The sequence below is a fragment of the Triplophysa dalaica genome, chromosome 22 (genome assembly GCF_015846415.1).
Source record: "Triplophysa dalaica isolate WHDGS20190420 chromosome 22, ASM1584641v1, whole genome shotgun sequence".
Taxonomy (NCBI): Eukaryota; Metazoa; Chordata; class Actinopteri; order Cypriniformes; family Nemacheilidae; genus Triplophysa; species Triplophysa dalaica.
This window is the reverse complement of record NC_079563.1, coordinates 18,818,162-18,838,432: the sequence shown is the minus strand read 5'-3', so window position 1 is coordinate 18,838,432 and position 20,271 is coordinate 18,818,162. Positions and strand designations below refer to the sequence as shown.

Sequence of the window (20,271 nt, the reverse complement as noted above, 5' to 3'; positions counted from 1 at the left end):
TGAATGATCTTGGGCTGATCCTACATGTCGTCTGTCAGTACTGTTGTATTGGTGTCAGAGATGTGATTCTTTAGTCTTGATATGTCAATCGGCTGTGGTTCTGTATAGCAAAGGTAGATATCTAATGAAAGTATATTTTATATCCGAATAGAGAGAATGAATAATATAATAACAATTTTCTTTCCTTTAGTGAGGTTTGATTGTATGGCAGTCATTTATTTAATCTTTCAAACTAAAGCTGACAGGATGCTTTAGATGGCACAATCATCTTAATTGGTTTTGAACCTGGATTACTTCTTTAATTCGTTCAAAAATGAGACATGAAACAACATCACAATAGCATGTGCAATTTGACTGTTTTTTCTATACGTCGCAGGGTAAACGCTGTAATATTCTTATAATCTTTCTCTCTAATAATAAGATAATAAACCAATAAAAATAATGCAACAAAAAATGATTCCAAAAATATCTGACTCTGTCCCATCATTTCCAAAACAGAGATGTACCGTACATGTACCGTAGTGACTGTATATGTTGAAGTTGCTGGAAATGATTGTTATATAAATTTAAGAGCATTTTCCAGTCTGACACAGGCATCTAATAAAACGAAGCTGCAAAATACAGATAAAAAATTAAGAGACCATTTCAAAATCTTTTTTCTGAGTTTAAAATGGTCTATTTTGTTTCACTCTGTGAACTACTAACAATTTTTCTTCCAAATTTCAAATAAAAATATTGTCTCTGCATGTCTGCATTTATTTGGAGAAAGTGAAAACTGGAGAAACAGGTGAAAATAACAGAAAAATGCTCTGTATTGTTTCACACTTCAAATACGGCAAAGAAAACGTTCATTTTCACTTTTAAGCAATACAACAGTCATATTTCTACATGTCTTTAGGAAAAGTTCAAAAATATTTTTTATGTGATAACCTGGATTTTTATCACAGTGTTGGATGACTTTGATTTTGGTGAAATTCAACAGACACTAGACTGAAATGGCCACAACACATCTAGAAATGCTGCTTAAATTCAATTTTGGAATGGACTCCATATTTATTCCCACCGCCGCTGCATGTGGCCATCGGTCCATCCAATCAGAACTCAATATCCCAGCCGGATTCCTCATCAGGCGGCGGTTCATCTGTATCGTCGGGGAAACAGTCGAAATTGCTTGTGTCCAAAGGGCCTTCCACCTGCAGCATATAGAATAACCAACTATCTCAAACTACTTTTCCCAAAGGCAAAGTATTTCAGTTTATCCTTATATAGAGAATGGCAGTCTAGAGAGCAACCATGTGTAAAGTTCTGATTTATAAAGTTTCACACTTACAGATGGTATGAAGGGGGGTGTTAAAGTGCCTTCACGAAGACCATCCCAGTTAAAGCCCTCGAACCATCTGCAATTCAAAATCATCAATAGCAAAGATTTCATTAAGAGATCATGAAGTGTACATTTTATGAATATTGAATTAGCTTTATGTCAACTCTGTTTGACAAACACAATATTTAAGACCTTCAGATACTCAACCAAAAATATATTTGCAATATAAGATATAAGCACAAAGGATTTGGAGCAACATGGAGTTCAATAAATGACTTTTAAGAATTAAAAATAAGACAGAGAAGCATGTCCACCAAATCCCGCTGGTCACACATACTTGTGTTTCTGGATGTCCTTAACACCGTTCTTCTGGTTGCCAAGTCTCTCAGATGGATTGTCCCTGTTACACACATGTACACAAAAATGTAACGCTGCATGTGTGTAGTTGGAAACCCTATTCACGTGCCTCCCAAACAGCAGGAAAAGACATAAAAATACTGAGATTACACCTGCACAGTCTCTTGATCAAGTTTGCCGCATTCTTAGTGATTATCTTGGGAAACTCGACCATGTCGATTCCTCGTAGAATAATGTTGTATGTCTTCATGGGATCAGCTCCTGAGAAAGGTGGGCTTGAGGCGAAAGAGGAAAAATTGTGTTAATAATTTGGATGAACTTGTGAGGAATTGGAGACAATATAACTTTCCTAAAAATGGCAACATTATGATACAAACTTGTTCATGTTAAACTCTTTTTCGACATGTCATGAAATTTTCAAATTGCACAGTAAAAACATGATTTTGTAACATTTTATAAACAGACTTTTTGCAAATGAACTCTATTATGAACAATTAAAACATCTTGTTTTTGCTTGTTTGTGTATCAAGAACCTTCCACTCAGCAGCTCAAATACGAGGATTCCTAGAGACCAGCAGTCTGCAGATACATCATGACCTTTATTCAAGATGATCTCAGGAGCCACGTATTCTGGAGTTCCACAAAACGTCCAAGTCTTCTTCCCCAAGCCGACTTTCTTTGCAAAACCAAAATCCACCTAGACAACAACAGGTCTAATGGATCTTTCTATCTTGTGTCAGAATTTTCTTGTAAAACATTCAGCTCAAATCTTGAACCATTGGCAGCACCACCCAGTAAACCAGTAACAGTGTTTAGGTACCAGCTTGGCATATCCACGATGATCCAGTATGATGTTCTCAGGCTTCAGGTCTCTGTAGATGATTCCACGGCAGTGGAGAAAAGCCAGAGCTTCTACCACACATCCAGTGAAGAAGCGTGTGGTGTTGTCATCAAACAAACCCCTAAAAACACAACCACAACACGTCCAGAAAAGTCAGCGATGACAATAAAAACTTAATATAAACAAAATGTTTATGATACCTGTCTCTGAGCAGAGTCCACAGCTCTCCACCCAAACATGCCTCCAGTAACATGTACAGATACTTGGAATCTCTGAAGGTCCGATACAATCTGAAACATACAACCATCGGGTCTTATTAATTTAACATTTTTAATATAGAGTCATGTACAGTAGTGGCCAAAAGTCATTACAGAAGGGCATATTTGAATACATTATTTGCCCCACCAGGTTTCATTAAACCGCCAAAATATGAGATGTATCGTACTTGGTTAAAGAAATTATAAGAATAACTTAGAAATATTATTAATAATATCATTGGAAGACATCATGACTTTAAGTAAAACTTTTATACAGAACAAACTTGATTAAATTCGTTCTTAATATTAAAATGTAAATGACATCACGGATTAGATGCAAATTTGCTTACTATTCTGATGTTCACTAGTTCACTCACAAATGAACATGTGTTCGTCACCTACCCTGTATGACTTTCTTTTACAAAAGAAGATATTTTGAAGAACGTTGGTAACCAAAAAACATGAGACTTCCGCTAAATGAAAACGAAACCACTGAGACATTTCTCAAAATATCTTCTTTTTTATCACAAGGACACCTGTGATTGATTTCAGTTCTGCTGACCTGACAGTAAAGGGACTGTGAGCTTCCATCATGATTCGTCTTTCCCACAAAATGTGTTCTTGTTGACTGGTGTCCAGGATGTGACGCTTTTTCAGGACCTTGATGGCAAAAGAGCGACTGTGGTCGTTTTTCAGCTGCGCCTGCGTAGGGAGCAAGAAAACACACTTTCTATGCACATCTACATCATAACGGATCTGGTGCTTTAAAGATGCCCGTGTGATTTTTACCAGCTTCACGCGACTGAATCCTCCCATCCCCAGCGTGCAGATGACGCGGAAGTTGCTTAGAGACAAGCTGGAGAAGAATGCGGCCTCTGCTTCCAACCTAGAAGAAATATCCGATATTTTAATGACCCAGAATAATTTTCATAGCTGATGAACGGTTGTGAAGGAGAACGTGTGCTTACTTAGCCTTCACCTCCTCGCTTTCGTACATTTTGTTGCTCATGTTGTCCAGCCCACCGATGAGCTGTTTGAAAGACCTGCGTTAAATAAAAAGGATTAGAAGTCAAGGAAAAATACATGTTTTGATGTTATTATTATTGTGAATATTTTGATTTGAATAATGTGATTTTGGGATTGCAAGCGACTGTGAGTGTACTACAAGCTCTTACTCTCGGTCCACAACCAGACACGTCACATCACCGATGGCTGTTACGTTCGCTGTACGCACATCTTCCCTTATAAATAAATACATAAAAAATGGATGAAATGGAGAATCTATTATAATCTTCTGTAGTATCTTACATTTGCTATAAATCCAGACCCTCACTGACCCTTTAAGAGCTTGTTCTCCGAACCAATCACCCCTTGAGAGTGTGGACAGGAACGCTGGCTCCTCATCGGCTGATTTCTGCTGGGTGACCCTCACCTGTGTGCAGAATTACATCATTTCTCATCCAGTTATACCCTGAATGGTGAAGCAGTAAGAAACATCAGGTTGGCTCTTTCTCACCTGACCGTCACTGACGATGAAGAACGTGTCTCCAGTGGCTCCTTGTCGAATGATGTAATCGCCATCACTGTAGTGCGTCTACAGGACAAAGACCATTAACAACAGTTGAGTTCACAACATAAAAGCTTGAAAGTGTGTTCAGAACATCTCACCTCTTCTAAAACATCAGCGACTTTACTCAGCACGTCTTCTGTGAGGGTCTTGAAGGAGGGCACGCTTGAAACATAATTCTCCTTACATTACTTGTATTTGTAGTATTTCTATTATTCCAGGTCTCGTTTTTGTTTCATTTGATTTAAAGCGGTTTTACCTTCTCAAAAATTCCATGTAGTTTGATTGCTTGAGAAGACCCGTTCTCATCATGATGGTTCGAAAACCTTGACGGTCTATGGCCCATAGTTTGATATCAGTCAGAGCTGCGAGGAAAGACCAAGATGAGCGGAGAAAAGGAAGAAGGAAAAAGAATTGTGCAACATCACATCTTATCTTAAATGACAGACACTGGACATAAAAACAGTGAGAAAGTTCCTCCAAATTCAGCTTTTTGTGTTTTGCAGAGGAAAAACGAGAAAACCACAACAAAATGTAATTTTTCCTTTCAGTTAGATTCGCTTACGTTCAATGCAAATAAATACTTCTAGCTGATATCATCCAGAATAACTTCACTGTCTTGTGCTTTCAAGAATTGGAGATGTTTTGTTCCCAATGCATGCAACTCACTTCTAAAAAAAACTATAGAAACCATCACAGAAATTCTAATGGTTTCCATTAAAATACCAAAATGAACCATTAGCTTGTGTTGCGTTTTGGGCATTATTGCAGTCCCTGCGGAAAAAAACAATAGAAACCCAACAGAAGAATTACAAAAATGATATTGCTTTCCATTAAAATACCAATATGTACCATTAGCTTTTTCCATTAAAACCATTACAAAATTCCTTTTTGTAGTGTGTTTTGGGCATTATTCCAATAGGATTTAACATCCCACCAATAGAATCCATCACACACCAGTAGAACCATTATAGTTTCCTTTAAAACCACAAGTCCCATTATAACCATTTAAACTATTAGAACTTCTTTAGTGTTTTTTTCTGCCGGGAGTCTTCCCCCCCTGAAACCATCACACACCAGTAAACACTATTTGTGGTTTCGGTTAAAACCAATACAACTCCCTTTACCACCATTAAATCCATAAACTTTTCTATTGTGTTTGTGCAGGGTTCAATTGTTTTTCAGCAAGGCTATTAACCACCGAACAGTGTACTTTTATACCTCTTAACAGAACTGACAGGTTTGAAAACTCTTCACGTCCTACTCAATGTAATGATTCCGTCAGCCCACAAAAACACAAACAAACATCACACAGCATGGCACATACTGGTAATATTCACATTTAAACACTAATAAACTTGGTAACGACTAATCTTGTTGCAAAATAATGTTGCGAAACAAACCCGCAGCAAACAGTTGACTAAACTAAATGTGCGTATGGAGGGTTTATAATGGAAGTTTACGGGGCAATGGGTTTGAAGAAAACAATGGCAAGCTCGTATTTGTACGCTGTCCCTGAAGCCATTCTCTGACTGTGGGGGGATTTTGCTCCGTGTAAAAAGGTGGACGTTGCATCACATCTTCTCGTGTCCTTGTGTGTATTCTGTTTTGTGCCTGAAATGAGTTTGGCAGACACAATTGTGCAAACAAATTAGTTTCTCTCATTACAAAACTGAAACGAATGTCTAACTGAACAATGAAAAACAACAGTCAATAAGAGCTTAGAACACATCAAGAAATCACATGTTGCACCTAAGGTTGTATCAAACTGTAAACAATGCTGCATAAAATAGATTTGTGTCTCCAATTCTAAGACATCTAATAGACGACCTTCACAAAAACAGCAAATACAGGCGAAAGCTCAGAAGAGACTGATGGAATATGAAAATTGCCTAAAGCACAAAGCTGTTATTTCATTCTCACGTCAGCCTTTCGTTCAGCTCGGGGTGTGAATTAAAAGATGGCCTTGAATTTTAAAGACTGTTAGTCATATTTCCATCAGTTCCTCACACACAGATATTACATTGAAAACCTTTTCTGCCATGAACAATGTGAAATGACCGCTATGATGACGCATTCCTGTACACCACGGTATCTAAGCAGTAGTGCTGTTGTACTTTTGTTGAAATATTCACCTCAAACAGATTTGACAACACTGAAAAAAAATAGATTTTATCAAAAGAAATGCTTAAAATATACTTAATATAATCATTTTTCCTGTTTATAATAATTTTTTTAGTTAAAATAACATAAAGGTCTTGGCAATAAAATCTACTAAATTTGGTTAATAAGATTTATAAAAAATATTTTGACTAAATTTAATTGAACAAATAATGAAGTAAATCCAACTAAATTTTATTATGCTAAACCCATTTAAATTGGTACAATTAAGTTTACATATTTATTTTGTGTTGAGACTACATAAATTACATAAATCCTTTTTGTAGATATAACTACCTTGGCAGTTGAACTTTAGTTCCCAGCATGCTTTGCATCTGACTGCATTTGGAGATTAATTTTCAAGATTAACTGTCGTTTTAAGTGTTTTTCAGTAAAACTTGTTCGTGTTTTTTGTTGATTTATCTTTGAGATTTAGGAGAGTATTGTTATTATTTTTAAGAAAAGCAGTGCTTGTGCCAAGGCTGAAGGAGGCACAATATGAGTCATGAAGTGTGTTATATCACTTATTGAGCAGTAACTGTGCTAACGCCAGTACACAGACCACCAGTCTCTTCTTACTTGACCATATGTTGTAAAAAATATATATATTTCAATATAAAAGTAAGTGATCCGAAAAGTTACATCTTTTTGTTCAGCGTTATTGTTTTTGTTTACTTTAAGTAACATATACTTGATATTGTAACAAAAAATAAATGTAATTAGTAAGTCGAACTTACTTAATTCTGGTTAGTAAATTGTACTTGAATTATAGCAGAAATTGAAACTTTTTTAAATTTCTTGCAAATTGATTTTATGAATTAAAATCTCCAAGTTATTTTTTTTCAGTGAAGTTCTTCCTAGGTGAGATTGGCACAGAGAACTAAAGACAGATCTCTGCATGAACCGGGACACCCAACGGATGGCTTTTAATTGCATTTTCATTAGTGAAATTAAACAGACGGTCAGCTCATTTCACTTCAATCCATCACGCTAAACCTGTGTGTCGTAAAGGACAAAACAACAGAAAAACCATATGGTTAAACATCTCAGCAATTACACAGAATGCAGAGCCCGTTCCCAGGTCGGGAGACAGCAATTTATAGAGCTGAACTTAATCTCAGAAGCAATGGGATACTGCACGAAGATACACAGCATCAGCGGCTCAGAAAGAAACTTTGTAGAGGAGTTTTTGTGTTATTGTATGTTATGTCATTTCTAATCTCCCTATTTTTTATTAGTTTGACGAACCCCTGACACTTCAATTCTCTTTTTGAACATTTGTCTAATCCCATGTGCACAACCATGGGCATGTATTTGCCCCTAAATGTACAGATTTAGTCGCGTTAAATGGAAACAAAGACTCAAAACACATCACTTGTGAGATGAAAACTGGGATGCCCTGAAGATTCAATGAACATGTTTTAAGCTACTTCAGATTGAAATATTTAATGCATCACATGACTTTAAATCTCACCCATGACGGTGGCCGTGCGTGTGCAGTTGTAGAGTATCGCCAGCTCACCGAACACCATTCCTGGCTCGATGGTGCACAGTTTGTGTCCTCCTTTAGTGACCTCCACCAGCCCCTCTGTAACCAACACACACAAACAAGATAAACAACCCTGAGCCTGTGAATGAAATGAAACTGACGCAACACATTACCTGCTGAAACGGATTATATTGAGAAAAGACACTATTTGCTGAACATGAAATGTTTTTAGGTGTTTTCAAATGTGTAATGTGTGTGTGTGTAAATCTTGTGTATTAGTGAGATTCTCTGTTCAATATTGTACGCATAAGCATGATAACATCACATGCATCTGAATTTCTTTTTGGAGCATTTGTCTGTGTTTAATTAACAGTCCACATGTCAGAGCAGGGAGTGAGGTCAGAAACAGGCAGGAAATAAAAGAACACATCATTTGACCGTTCGTCTCTCTCTCTCTCTCTCTCTCTCTCTCTCTTTCTCTGAACACTGTCAGAAACAGATGATGAGCAGGCAGATGACTGACTGTGTGGATCACTTCAAACACCCCGAATGTTTAAAATAAAGCGAATACTGTGGACTGTTCAACCTGTGTTTCCCTAACAAAAAACGAAGTGTACATCAAGTTTGTTTTAATAAGTATAAGAAAATACTTAATGTTGTGAATATTCAAATATCAATATACTAGTATTATACTACTACTTTTCTTTCAATACTACTAAACTGGGATCCTTTTTTAGTTTTTAAAAGTATCCTTTTAAGTATACTTTAAATGTAACAGTACACTTTCAGTAGTAAACCAGTTTACGTGTTTCGTTTGTACTGCAACTATTAGTTATACGCATACTGATTGTTCTCTAATATTGTTTTGCTTAATGCAATTACATTATCATGAGAATTCACTCGGTTACTATACTGGTCAAATATGCTTCTCTCTGAGTATAAGTCAACTTATAGTATACACATATAGTGTATACATACAGCGTATTTAAATATGAAAAGTAAATAAAGTATGTTTTTGAGAAATGCATGAAGTCATAAAATCCTACATTCTTATCTTTAGGTCAAAAGATGTCTACAAAAAAACCCTTGAAAAATCTCCTTTTTTGTAATTAGTAATTGGTTTAGTGTGTATTTATTTTTAATGATATTGTTTCATAATACAGATCGACTTGAACTTGATTACTTAAATGCACACTGATGTTTCTCACCTTCCAGTACGTAGACAGTAGAGCCGTCATCGCCCTCCTGGATGACACAGCATCCCTGTGCAAGGGTGGTGGGATACATGCAGTCCATGATGGTGAGGATCTGGCTGGCTTCTATGTGCTTCATGAAATCGTTTTCCAGCAAAGCCTTCTGGATCAAATGTCGAGATCTGCAATGATCAGTGAGGGTTCAAAAGAAATCGAACAACCTGTTGCTTGTTTGAAACTGTAGGGTGGCGTGTATATGTGCATTGGTGTAACTCACTCTTGGCTCTTGCTGTAGTTGGTGATGTGAGTGAGTTGATTTGGGTCCAGCGCTGTGGGTTCAGCTGATATAGCCTGACGTTTAGTGCGCTGGGGCTCATCTGGCATCGCTGCACCGGTTCCAATAAAATCTACAAAATAGAACCATATAAAACAGGTTTATAAAGTAACAATCCATCCTACTTTTAAAACCCCTGGGTTGGATGATGTTTTTCTTATTATGTTTGTTTGTGTTTATGTAGTTCTCACCTGTGTTTTCTGATGCCCCAGAGGGGTTGTGCGAGACAGAGGCGGCGCGGAGACGGTCCAGCTCGGCCTGTAGCTGTCTGATGAGGTCATCTTTCATGTCCAGCTCCAGCTCTAGCTCATCGATAAGGGCGTCACGTTGTCGCAGCTCCTCGATCTTCGTCTGCAGGGCGAAACTGGAGGTCACGGAGAGTTCCCATCAGCCCGAGAGACGCCCCAATGTGCCAACACCACTGGAGGATTAAACATCTACAAAAAGTAATAAAACACATAGTGAGACAGATACATACAGGTACAGTGTTTGAAATGGATGGATTTTATATTTAATTGATGCCAAAAAAAACAAGATTTTGATCACAGAAAGAACACTGGTGCTGGTGAGAAGGAGAACAGAGATAAAAAGTAACTAAACAGAAAAAACTGAATATCAGAAGAATGTCAGAAAAATATAAAACACCATTGATCTCAATGAATTACATATGAACACAAACGAAATCAAATGCTAAATATACCTGTATATACATATTTATTTTACTTTTGCAAATTATTTTTTTCATAAAAATTGACCCTAAAATTAAATACATATTTTTAGAATAAAACAAAATACAAAATTTTACCAAAAATTACCAAAAACTATATCACCTTAATAGGAAAGCATTTACAAAAACGAGAAGTGAAATCCACCTCTAGGAAAATCATAAAGCCTGAAAAACGAGCCACGTGATTTGATTAAACATATTTAGTATCTGTCGTCAATGGTATAAGATTGTTCATTAAAGGAACAACTTTTCATTGACACAAAAGCATGCATTTATTCTGTTGCGTCTCACCCGATAAAAGAAACCCGGAGAGCACTGAAGATCCGAACGCGTCTCTCAGACCAGAACCACTGGACGTGTCTCATTCCTTGAAAGCTGCCTACCTAGACGGCATCCTGGGCATCATCGGCGAGTACACGCCTGCGTGTGAAAATGACGCACACGAAAAACGCGATGGATGTGTGAAGATGCTGCGTGACACTTATCGACTGCAGGTCGCAGGTGCGACTTAAGATGTGTGTTTTAGTTTCAGCTTTTCACAGCGTGATGTGAAAACCTAAACGACTTCTTGTAATCTTGCGAAGAATTTGAAAGCGTTATAAATCGTAGTAAGCGAGCTCTGCTCGGTTCGTTCGAATGGATCATTTAAATGAACCGATTCAATTACGAGTCGAAATACATAAGCGGAGTTTTTTAAATAATCATCCGGTATGAAATCAGTTATTATGAACACTGAAAAATAAGTTGTTTTAATAAGTACTGTGTTTCATATCGCTGTGCCTGCAAATGTAAATACAACATGTACGTGATGTAAGTTAAACAGTTAGTCAAAAGACAACGGAGATTGTCGAATGTTCCTTTTGGAAATTAATTTGCGTTTATTGACGAAAGTGCTGCTTCCAATCGGAAACTGAACAAAACATGTCAACATGGCTGTGTGCGCGAGTGAAAACGGTTCAAACGGAAAACTTGAATTGTATCCTTTAACTGCTATATTTTAAATATTCTACTATTTTAACATAGTTATTATACAGTTAAATAATAATAATAATATACACGTTTTTTTGCACTTAGAATTTGTTCGGAAATTTGCTTACCTGGGGTTTAAACCGACAAGACGTGTGCGGCAAAGTAGCACAACAGAACCGTCCGTGTGTAATATAAATTACTTTAAAGTCCTGTTTTCTTTAACTTCACAAAACTTCAGCCTTTTAAAGGTACCTTTCCCCACGGAGAGAGAGGCAGTTATTGCCCTGCGGTCTTTATCCCCTGATCCAGAACCTAGAAAAGGAGGAATCGCCAAAAATATGGATGTTTCAGGACAAACACTGTCTGTGTACGTTTAACGGAATAACTAGACACCTAAAGTAGTCCAGTGATAAGAATTGTCGCCTCAATTTAGATTTAGGTCGACACACTTATTTTCACGCTGGGGGACAAGTTTCATCTGATCTTGTTGTGTAACCTGTTTTCATTTTAAGTAATGTATAACCATCTTACCAACAGTATGTTTTATCTGTGATGTGTTAACTCACTCACTAAATTTGTTATCTATAATCAGCAGTTATATTATGTAAAATAAGTACATTTGATTTGTTCTTTTCTTATTGCAGGAGATGGACTGCAGATGAAGCTCGTATTCTTCGTGTTTCAGTAAGTTCTTTCTTGGATCACTTGTCTCTAGTGATGGAAACTCTGGATGCATTCGGATCACCTGTTTCACAATGACACTTGGAGAGAAGAACAGGTGAATGAGAAAAGATTCAGATGCTGGAAGAGCAACAGGAGTCACAAGCCGGGCATTGATGATGTCTGAGGGAAATATTGACTTCCATGTGGTCAAGATGGACTGCAAGGACTTGTCATTTCATGGAAAAAGTGTAATTGAATATGCCTTTGTTCTGTTGGTGGAATTGCGTGCATCTTGTTGATTTGTGTCTTTGTCTAGAATAGCTTGAATTGGGTTAAAGGTTAATAGTAAGATAGACTTTCAAAAACGAAGCTGAATATTTTTTCATTTGAATAGAGATTTATTAATGGAGAATTGTTCAGAAAACAATATCAAGGGATGATTTAACAATCTCCGAGAAATGTGTTGGTTGTATAAAAGAGGAACAAATGTTTATTGTATTCTATTGGCAGACATCACTAAGAGTAACTTTTTTTAATCATAATGATTTACAATACTGGCAGACAGAAATAAAGACAACATGTTAGAAAAATGACATGATTTAAGAAGTTGTTGGGAATCGATTTGTGATTTCAGATATACTTCATAATTTAGCCTTTTAGTTAACATGTGGCTTTAGATTTTATGCGACCTGGTACATCAAACCTATTATTTGATCAAGTTTAGCCCCCTAAGAGATGTGTTTTTAGGGAAATATACAATTACATTTTAAACCAAATAATTAAACAGCTCAAACATTTAAGATGATTCGTTCATTAAAACTGGGAAATCACTCATTCAAGTGAGAAGAAATGCGGGTTGCATTGCTAGTTTAAATAAACTGATTGTACTTCATACATCTCAGCTCCTCAAAACTCTCATGTGACACTGACACAAGGCATCCAGCTTGTAGCAGACGAGCACCACATGCATGATGCTAATCGGGGCATCCTCAGGCACTAACATCAAAACATTTTCTTTGAGCCTCGGCAGCTAATAAACTAATAAATGAACCTGAGGATTTTAATATTGTGATGTGTTAAGACTAAGCTCGAACTGGGCAGTTTACACTGTATCTATGTGCTTAGTTATTAGGAGTTGAAGAATAGATTAAGGTTACACAGCAAAACAATTTGGCAAACAAGGAATTATAAGGAAGTGTGACGCAAAATTTCCTACTACCTAAAATAAAAGGCACGCTAATAACAGACAGACAGATGTGCAATCAGGAGTCAAGTCTGAACTGAAGGGCTGTTGTAATATGGGAAGATGAGAGAATACACTATAGATATACAACAATCAGCAAAATAAAGAAAAACAATCATTTGTAAATAATAGAATAACTATCACGTTTCATTACTCTCATAGAAATATCCTTAAAGGTAGTTATATTAAAACTGATGCTGTGGCAGGGAGGTTCTTTAAATTCCTAACAGTTCTTTACGTAGATGTTTGGAGAAAGTGTTTTCTTTTTAATGCTGGATGTTCTGCACCGGAGGAATCGGTCCGCCCTGTGCGCTGGCCTCTCCCGCCCGCTCTCTGCATCTCTGGTCCCCTCATTCTCCGCGTGTCTTTTCAGCAGCTGCAGCCATCGCCGGAGGACACGGTTCCCTCATTTCGCAGTTTAATCTGGTCCGGGAAGTCATACGTCTCCACATCAGACTCCTGTGAAGTAAAGTATCCGCCAATATGAGCAATTAAAATGCTAGTAGGATGAATATAAGGGCCTTGACAAACATCGTACTGAACGTACCTGTTTAAGGGCATTACGAGCGATGGTTTGGAAAGCCTGGTCCACGTTGATGGCCTCTTTTGCACTGGTTTCAAAGTATGGAATGTCACTTTTGCTCTGACACCACGCCTGTGCCCGCTTTGTAGTCACCTGTGAAGAAGACAGTCGGTTAAAGTGTCTGACTGAAGCTGCGATTTTACCAAAGATCAATGCAAAGCATTTTGTAAGGTTCTAGAATCATACACGGCAGTATGGATGCAGACCTGTCTGTTCTCCAAATCGATCTTGTTGCCAAGCACTACAAAAGGGAAGTTCTCTGGGTCGCGTGGGCTGGCCTGTATGAGGAACTCATCCCTCCAGCTGTCCAGGGTTTTGAAGGTGTTTGGCGCAGTCACATCGTACACCAGCACGCAGCAGTCCGCTCCACGATAAAAAGCCACGCCCAAAGACTGAAACCGCTCCTGTCCTGCTGTGTCCCAAATCTGGAATGACCGGAAGAATATTTCAAGGCTCACATTATGACAAATCAAATAGTTATTTTAACGGGCTATAAAACAACTTCATTTTGAGTACTTTTAACGTTAAACCTAGTTAAGAAGACGTTGTATATTAAAATTAAGTTCTGCAGCATTCTGACATCAGCTACATACCTTGCTTATATAAACAGGCTTATATTATATTATGTAAGTGGACTTCAGGAAAAAAAATTATTGTATAATAAATGTAGTTTGTTGCATTACGACATCACCAAACAATGTTAAACATGCAGCTTAGCATACACCACAATAGTTGATCTCATTCAATGCAAATTAAATAGAACTGCGATCTAAAGACCTGCATTGTCACCAGCCTGTCATCCACCATCACTTCCTTGGTAAGAAAGTCAGCACCGATCGTGGCTTTATACTGATTGCTGAATTTCTTATTGACATATTGGTTCATCAGCGAAGTCTTTCCAACACTGTGGGAAACAAATGCAACATGTCATACAGAGAAACTCAGACTATGCTTGAACTTTTCTACATCACGTCCTTTGCTTCTCACCAGACTGAGATACAAACATAGAAAGCACATATGTATTAAATTGGTAGTAAATCTTACACTCACCCAGAATCCCCAAGAATAATCACCTTCAGGAGAACCTTTTTACGAGAAGCCATCCTGAACTAAACTGAACCTGACAGAAACAAAAGAATGAATATCGTGAAGTCTTCTGGACAATGCGAGGACTGTGGTTGCCTAATAAACACGTTGAAAAAGGAAGGTTGCATGATCGCAGTCATGTGCTAAGAGTCAAATGTATCCAATGTAACACAAGGCGTGTCACGAAAAATACTGTAATTCACATTTATGGACAAAAATAAGACGTCTCGTGCTTATGTAAATGTCAACATAACCCTTAACGTAAACTCATTGCTTACCGGATGCAAATGAGCAAATCTTACAATCACAAAATTCACAAACTTAACAACGACTTGTCATTTCGATTAATTAATTAATCAATTAAAAAATAAAATTGAAAAAGAATACAGTGGCCAGTTTAGCTTCTCAGTGCGCAGCTAAAGCTAAGAAAAGCTAACACAAACAAACACATTAAATGAGGCATTTACACAATACACGAACATCTGTCTCACAACTAAAATCATGTTACAACTAGAACTATTATTCTAAAGAGCGTGGTCATATAGAAACAGGTTTGTGGTTTTTCTTATTTCAGCAATGCAGACTTAGCGTGCTCGGCTAACATGTTAGCATAACGAAAACTCACTTTCTGAGGAGAAATCCCGCCTCGAGCTCAATCTTCTGATGTCATACAACACAAACGAAACGACTCGACACGGTCTCGCAATGTTCGTGGAAACACTCTCGGGGTTTTGTCTTGTGTTTTCGATGGTTGTCACAGACAGTTCGTGCGAACATCCGTGTGTTGAAATGAGCAGAAAACACTCCCTCCACTGGCTGAAGTCAACAACACTCATGTTTACCTTTCATTTTGTATTCGTTACCTATGCATTCGTTTTCTTTTCATTTTTACGTCTTTAAATTTCTTATACACGTATCTACTTTTAAATACATTTTAATTCAAAAATATTCTACGATGAAAAATATCTATAATGTATTTTATTTGTGACAAATAGCCGTAAGATGACAGGGGAACTCTTATTTTGTCTAGTCACATGTTTGTCTGTCTGCCTGTCTGTACACTTTTAGTGTGGATTATATCCAGTCTATGAAACCATTTTTCATATTCCTGACAGAATTATATACATGTTTAATGTTCTCAATAAACAACATATAATCTGACCGTAAACAAATTTGTGTTAAAACAAGTCATTCTAAAGGGTCTAATCATATGTATTTTTTATTTATGACATTTGCTGGAAATAAATCATAATCTTGAAATTATATCACTACAGATTTAAGGGTGTAGTGTTGACAAACACTTATATAACATATATGTGGCCCTGGACTACAAAACCAGTTTTATGGGTGAATTGTTCGAAATTTTAATATTTACATTGTTAATCAGATTTATATATTCAAGGTAGGAAATTTACAACATAACTTCATGGAACATGATCTTTACTTAATACCCTAATGAAAAATCAATAATTTTGACCCATGCTACTTAAGACCAGTTTTGTGATCCAAGGTAACATTTGTTATATTAAAATTTGCATTTTTTATGCCTAAAATACACAGTAAAGCCCAAAACCCAGTTATATGAGCTCTACCTCAAAAGATTGTATTGATGCAATCAATCTTTACAAATTAAATTCCTTAAATTCTGTCCTACTACACAAACATCACATTATCAGTCCAAAGAATGATGGAAAATCAAAGGTTCAAAAGTCATACATTTTTAAAGACAATGACATAGCCACAGACCTTGGAATTCTACATTGTTGATAAGAATTATAAGAAATGTATAAGAATTTCACTTTACACAGACAGCTTATGTACATTTGATCATGCCAGCCAGTAACATAAACTCAAGAACATGCAGAGGTCAATTAAATTGAGTACTATTTTACATTAAGCCACTGATCAATCTTAGATCTCCAGCTTTAGAAATCATCATCGTCACAAATGTCCAAATACACATCAAAAGCCTCACGGTTGCAGTTTCCATCAGGAGTGAAGACGTACTTGTGGAATGTCCCATCGACACATATGGCTTTGAAAAGAAACAAGAAACATGGCTTTCAGCAAAGTTTACAGCTAAATCTTATAGACACAACATTCTCTTGAAAGTCTTAATAAAATGCACATACCGATGACCGAGTTGACATTTTTGGAAGTGTTTTTCCCAAAGGCACAGATACAAGCACATTCGGCTGGCACTGTGAAATTAGCCAGAGACCACTGACTGTCCACGTACTGCCCGATGACGGGACCAACTTTTCCTACACGTGCCAAGCTAATAAAAACAAAAGTAAAATAACAATAAATGCATAGTATATCAGTCACATGATCAACTGAGAATGTTTTTTTTTACAAATCTTACGCAGAGCGACGGTTGAGTTTGGTGTCTTTTAGAGCGAATATGTGCACAGTTCCCTTGTCACTTGATGCACAAAGGAAGGATGAGTCGTGGCTGAAATTAATGCTGGAAAAGATAGTTTGGATTACACATTCATACACAACAATTAATGGAAAAGAGCTTTACTGTATGTCTATTGTGTATTGTAGAGACGGGTCAATACCAGTAGAGTGTTGCAGGGTCAGTTCCTCTCCGGAGTTCCACTAGTTTATCTCGAGTCGTAGTGTCAAACAGACGGATCAGAGTACCCTTCCTAGAAGCGGAGGCCACCACACTGCCAGGCTGATTCAGTGCCAGGCAGGCGATCTCACTCTGATGGGCGTTGATGGTGAACGGAGCAGAAGAGGTTCCAGGTTTTGTGTTGGAAAGATCCTGTCAAAGAATTACAGACGGTTTTAAATCTATAGATCATAAAACAGTGTCAGCTTTAATATTTCCAAATCATTTTCATTTGTTTGTTCAATCCCAGTACATCTTACCACTAACTGTAAACTGCCACATTTATGTCCAGGGAAAACCAGCAGCTGCTTTTCCAAACTAGGGCAAAGGTCACACAAACCTACAAGAGCAGAAATGTATGTCACCTTATGTACAAAAACTAGATTTCTGATATGTGTGTACGTATTCAAAATAAAGCCGTACAATCATTACAGTACCTTTGGGGTTATCCCGAGTGTCAAACTCAAAGAGCTTGACAGGGTTGTCTGGGAAACTATAAACATAGATCCTATTTTTCAACACAATGATGATTCTTCACATGGAAGGACAAAAGAGAAATGTGACATTAAAAGCACATTAAAATCAATCACAGGAGCCTCCTAATGATCCAGCTTCTTACTTGTCATGTCTCATCCGCACGGCCAGAACTGGTTTAGTGAATGTGAACTCAAGCACAAGTTTGTCTTTGGGGTCTCGCACTTCCTGGGCATCGTCCCATATTAATACTGGCAAAAACGGAATGAAAGTTTAACTATTGTTGGAAATATTTGAATCTCAATCAGTTTAAACCTTTGAAATGAAAGAGCTTTTTTAAGGATTCTCTACTTGTAAACTTACGTGACTATATTATTATACACCGCATACCTGAGATGTCAGAGAATTTAGGATTGACTCCGCCTCCCACAACGGCAAGTAAGTTTGATCGATGAAGCATTGAACACAAGGCAATGCTGCCCACCTGCTCATGGTCTAAAACCAATTAAATTGGATAAAATACAGGAAAAAAAAACAATAAACATTTACAGATAACTCCACATGCATGCGTGTTTTAATATGACAAATTCTTCTGACCTAAATGCCCCTTTTCCATTAGAGGTTCCACATTATAAATGCGAACACCTGTCTCCATGGCACAGCAGAAACAACCTAAAAGACAAGTAAAAGATATAGTGAAAGAAAAGAAAATATAATGTACTTAGCTATGCTATAACATGATATCACTGCATTAAAAGTAATGCTGGCCAACAACTAACTTGCTCTCTAAAATCACTACTACTGTCATTTAATATAATTGACCAGGCAATGAGTAGCTTTGTCATCCAAAAATATTATAATATCAAAACCATACATAACCCACATCAATAATTATATTTCAGGATGTGTTATTGAGGAATTGTGTTTTAAACTTACTCTGGTCCTGGTTGAACTGCAGACTGTTGACTCCTCTCTGCTGGGCCATGATGTCACAGAGGACTTTTACTGGTTTTCCTTAATCTACAAAATGTTAGATTCTCAAGATCAGATCTTCCTAAAGGCAAAAGGCGCCAGTTCAACACACTTACAATAGACGTGTAATATGGCAAATATTGAACGATGTAACAACTTGGATCATCTTATAAATAAAACCTCATTATTGGTATATTCCACCTACGATCAAGCTATAAATGAGCCCGAATGAGTTGTTCTGATTTTTAATATGAATTTGATACCTCACATTAGGCAATAACAGCAGAGATGTCAGACGGTTTTGTTGTTATTGTCACTGCGCTCTTCTTCTACAGTGACACGCTGGAGTTATACTGGCATCACTGCCACCTGACGGCGCGGTGCTGAATTACACACACATCACCGATCACCAAATAAAGGTACATTTTCTGATATCTTTTTCATGCAGTTGAAGCCATTGTCTTCATTCAGGATTACTGATAAAGACGCAGGTGTTCCCACGTAATTCTAGATATTTTTTTCTTCACTTTAAAGTGAGTGTTCGAATGTAGAAAAATCGTAAAAGCAGAAAAGTAATTTACTTTGTTTCCAGCAGGTGGCACCACGTGTCTGTTTATCAGAATGAGCAAGAGCTTAGTTGCTAAGTCTGGTTGGGCACACAAGGAAGTCGTCTTAGTGACAGTATCTTCAAGTGCACAGATAAATAAAGTGACAAGACACAGGTAACAAAATGTAAAAATATATATGTGAGAGACAATACACATTTGACAAAAAGGACAATTTTAGACAAAAGAACAAGAGGCCATATATTGTATGTTCAGATTTCATATAAACAAATGATACTGTGTTATATACAAGTTATGCAGGAGAATGTGGGTAGCTGAATATTATATCAATAACATATGTATAGTAAATATGAGTATCTGTTCATGAGGTATAGATGGCTTGATTCAATTCGATTTTCTTTGAAACAAAAGGCACTGAAAACTTTTTAATGAGGTAGATTCAGCTCTCACTCATTTAATAAGTTACATTATCTGAAATTAGGGCTCATAATATATGATGTTTGAATGTTTGCGATTTTATTGTTAAGAGTGTTGATAGAGATTTTTTTCTTTTGGAAACTATATTTTTGTGTTTTGGAGACTCAAAGAGATGACCACACTAGTGTAGAGGATTTAAAGTAAAATACCCGTACACCAGTTATGATGAATGAAGACAAGAAGAAAGGGATTCAATTAATAGTAGAAAATAGTCTGTTGTTTTGCTAGCAGAAGTCAGCTTCAACAATCTCAAGGGGTTCCACAGACCGACCTGCCTTAAATCCAAAATGCATTAGTATTTAAGTTAACAGAGTCGACTAACTGCTTCATTATTGGGTAGATCAAGCTCACTCGATTGGTTATCAATAGATA

At 37.0% G+C, this 20,271-nt stretch overlaps 4 protein-coding genes across 7 annotated transcripts; 1 reads left to right on the top strand and 3 right to left on the bottom strand.

Annotated features, from left to right (window-relative positions):
- Nucleotides 1-273: 273 nt before the first annotated feature.
- Nucleotides 274-9,907, bottom strand: LOC130411341 (cGMP-dependent protein kinase 1-like). The gene is given in 20 exon segments (XM_056735888.1): nucleotides 274-1,193; nucleotides 1,331-1,397; nucleotides 1,659-1,721; nucleotides 1,831-1,953; nucleotides 2,212-2,375; nucleotides 2,499-2,640; nucleotides 2,720-2,809; nucleotides 3,339-3,478; nucleotides 3,566-3,662; nucleotides 3,745-3,819; nucleotides 3,952-4,017; nucleotides 4,114-4,208; nucleotides 4,293-4,370; nucleotides 4,445-4,508; nucleotides 4,603-4,708; nucleotides 7,978-8,091; nucleotides 9,201-9,367; nucleotides 9,463-9,592; nucleotides 9,711-9,882; nucleotides 9,884-9,907. Coding segments are annotated over 20 exon segments (2,076 nt in total). The 3' UTR covers nucleotides 274-1,094.
- Nucleotides 9,908-10,614: 707 nt separating this feature from the next.
- Nucleotides 10,615-12,946, top strand: LOC130411345 (EKC/KEOPS complex subunit LAGE3). Its single transcript, XM_056735894.1, has 3 exons — nucleotides 10,615-11,222; nucleotides 11,454-11,582; nucleotides 11,860-12,946. The coding sequence occupies exons 1-3, from the start codon at nucleotides 11,176-11,178 to the stop codon at nucleotides 11,972-11,974; spliced, it is 291 nt and encodes a 96-aa protein (XP_056591872.1). The 5' UTR covers nucleotides 10,615-11,175; the 3' UTR covers nucleotides 11,975-12,946.
- A 208-nt stretch (nucleotides 12,947-13,154) lies between these two features.
- zgc:100918 (Ras-related protein rab7-like) lies at nucleotides 13,155-15,613 on the bottom strand. The gene is made up of 6 exons (XM_056735893.1): nucleotides 15,416-15,613; nucleotides 14,755-14,824; nucleotides 14,482-14,608; nucleotides 13,911-14,129; nucleotides 13,669-13,797; nucleotides 13,155-13,580 (listed from the first exon to the last, which is right to left on the bottom strand). Exons 2-6 carry the CDS (start codon nucleotides 14,805-14,807, stop codon nucleotides 13,491-13,493), a joined length of 618 nt encoding a protein of 205 aa, XP_056591871.1. The 5' UTR covers nucleotides 14,808-14,824; nucleotides 15,416-15,613; the 3' UTR covers nucleotides 13,155-13,490.
- Nucleotides 15,614-15,991: 378 nt separating this feature from the next.
- Nucleotides 15,992-19,180, bottom strand: wdr45 (WD repeat domain 45). Of its 4 annotated transcripts, none has more exons than XM_056735889.1 (11): nucleotides 19,120-19,180; nucleotides 18,821-18,904; nucleotides 18,482-18,556; nucleotides 18,275-18,379; nucleotides 18,030-18,135; nucleotides 17,848-17,942; nucleotides 17,671-17,750; nucleotides 17,355-17,563; nucleotides 17,156-17,257; nucleotides 16,923-17,068; nucleotides 15,992-16,825 (listed from the first exon to the last, which is right to left on the bottom strand). In XM_056735889.1, exons 2-11 carry the CDS (start codon nucleotides 18,867-18,869, stop codon nucleotides 16,716-16,718), a joined length of 1,077 nt encoding a protein of 358 aa, XP_056591867.1. In that variant the 5' UTR covers nucleotides 18,870-18,904; nucleotides 19,120-19,180; the 3' UTR covers nucleotides 15,992-16,715. The 4 variants fall into 4 exon arrangements, with proteins under 4 accessions (XP_056591867.1, XP_056591870.1, XP_056591868.1 ...); XM_056735892.1 differs by having other exon boundaries at nucleotides 19,125-19,176; XM_056735890.1 differs by having other exon boundaries at nucleotides 18,821-18,938; nucleotides 19,120-19,173.
- Nucleotides 19,181-20,271: the final 1,091 nt, after the last annotated feature.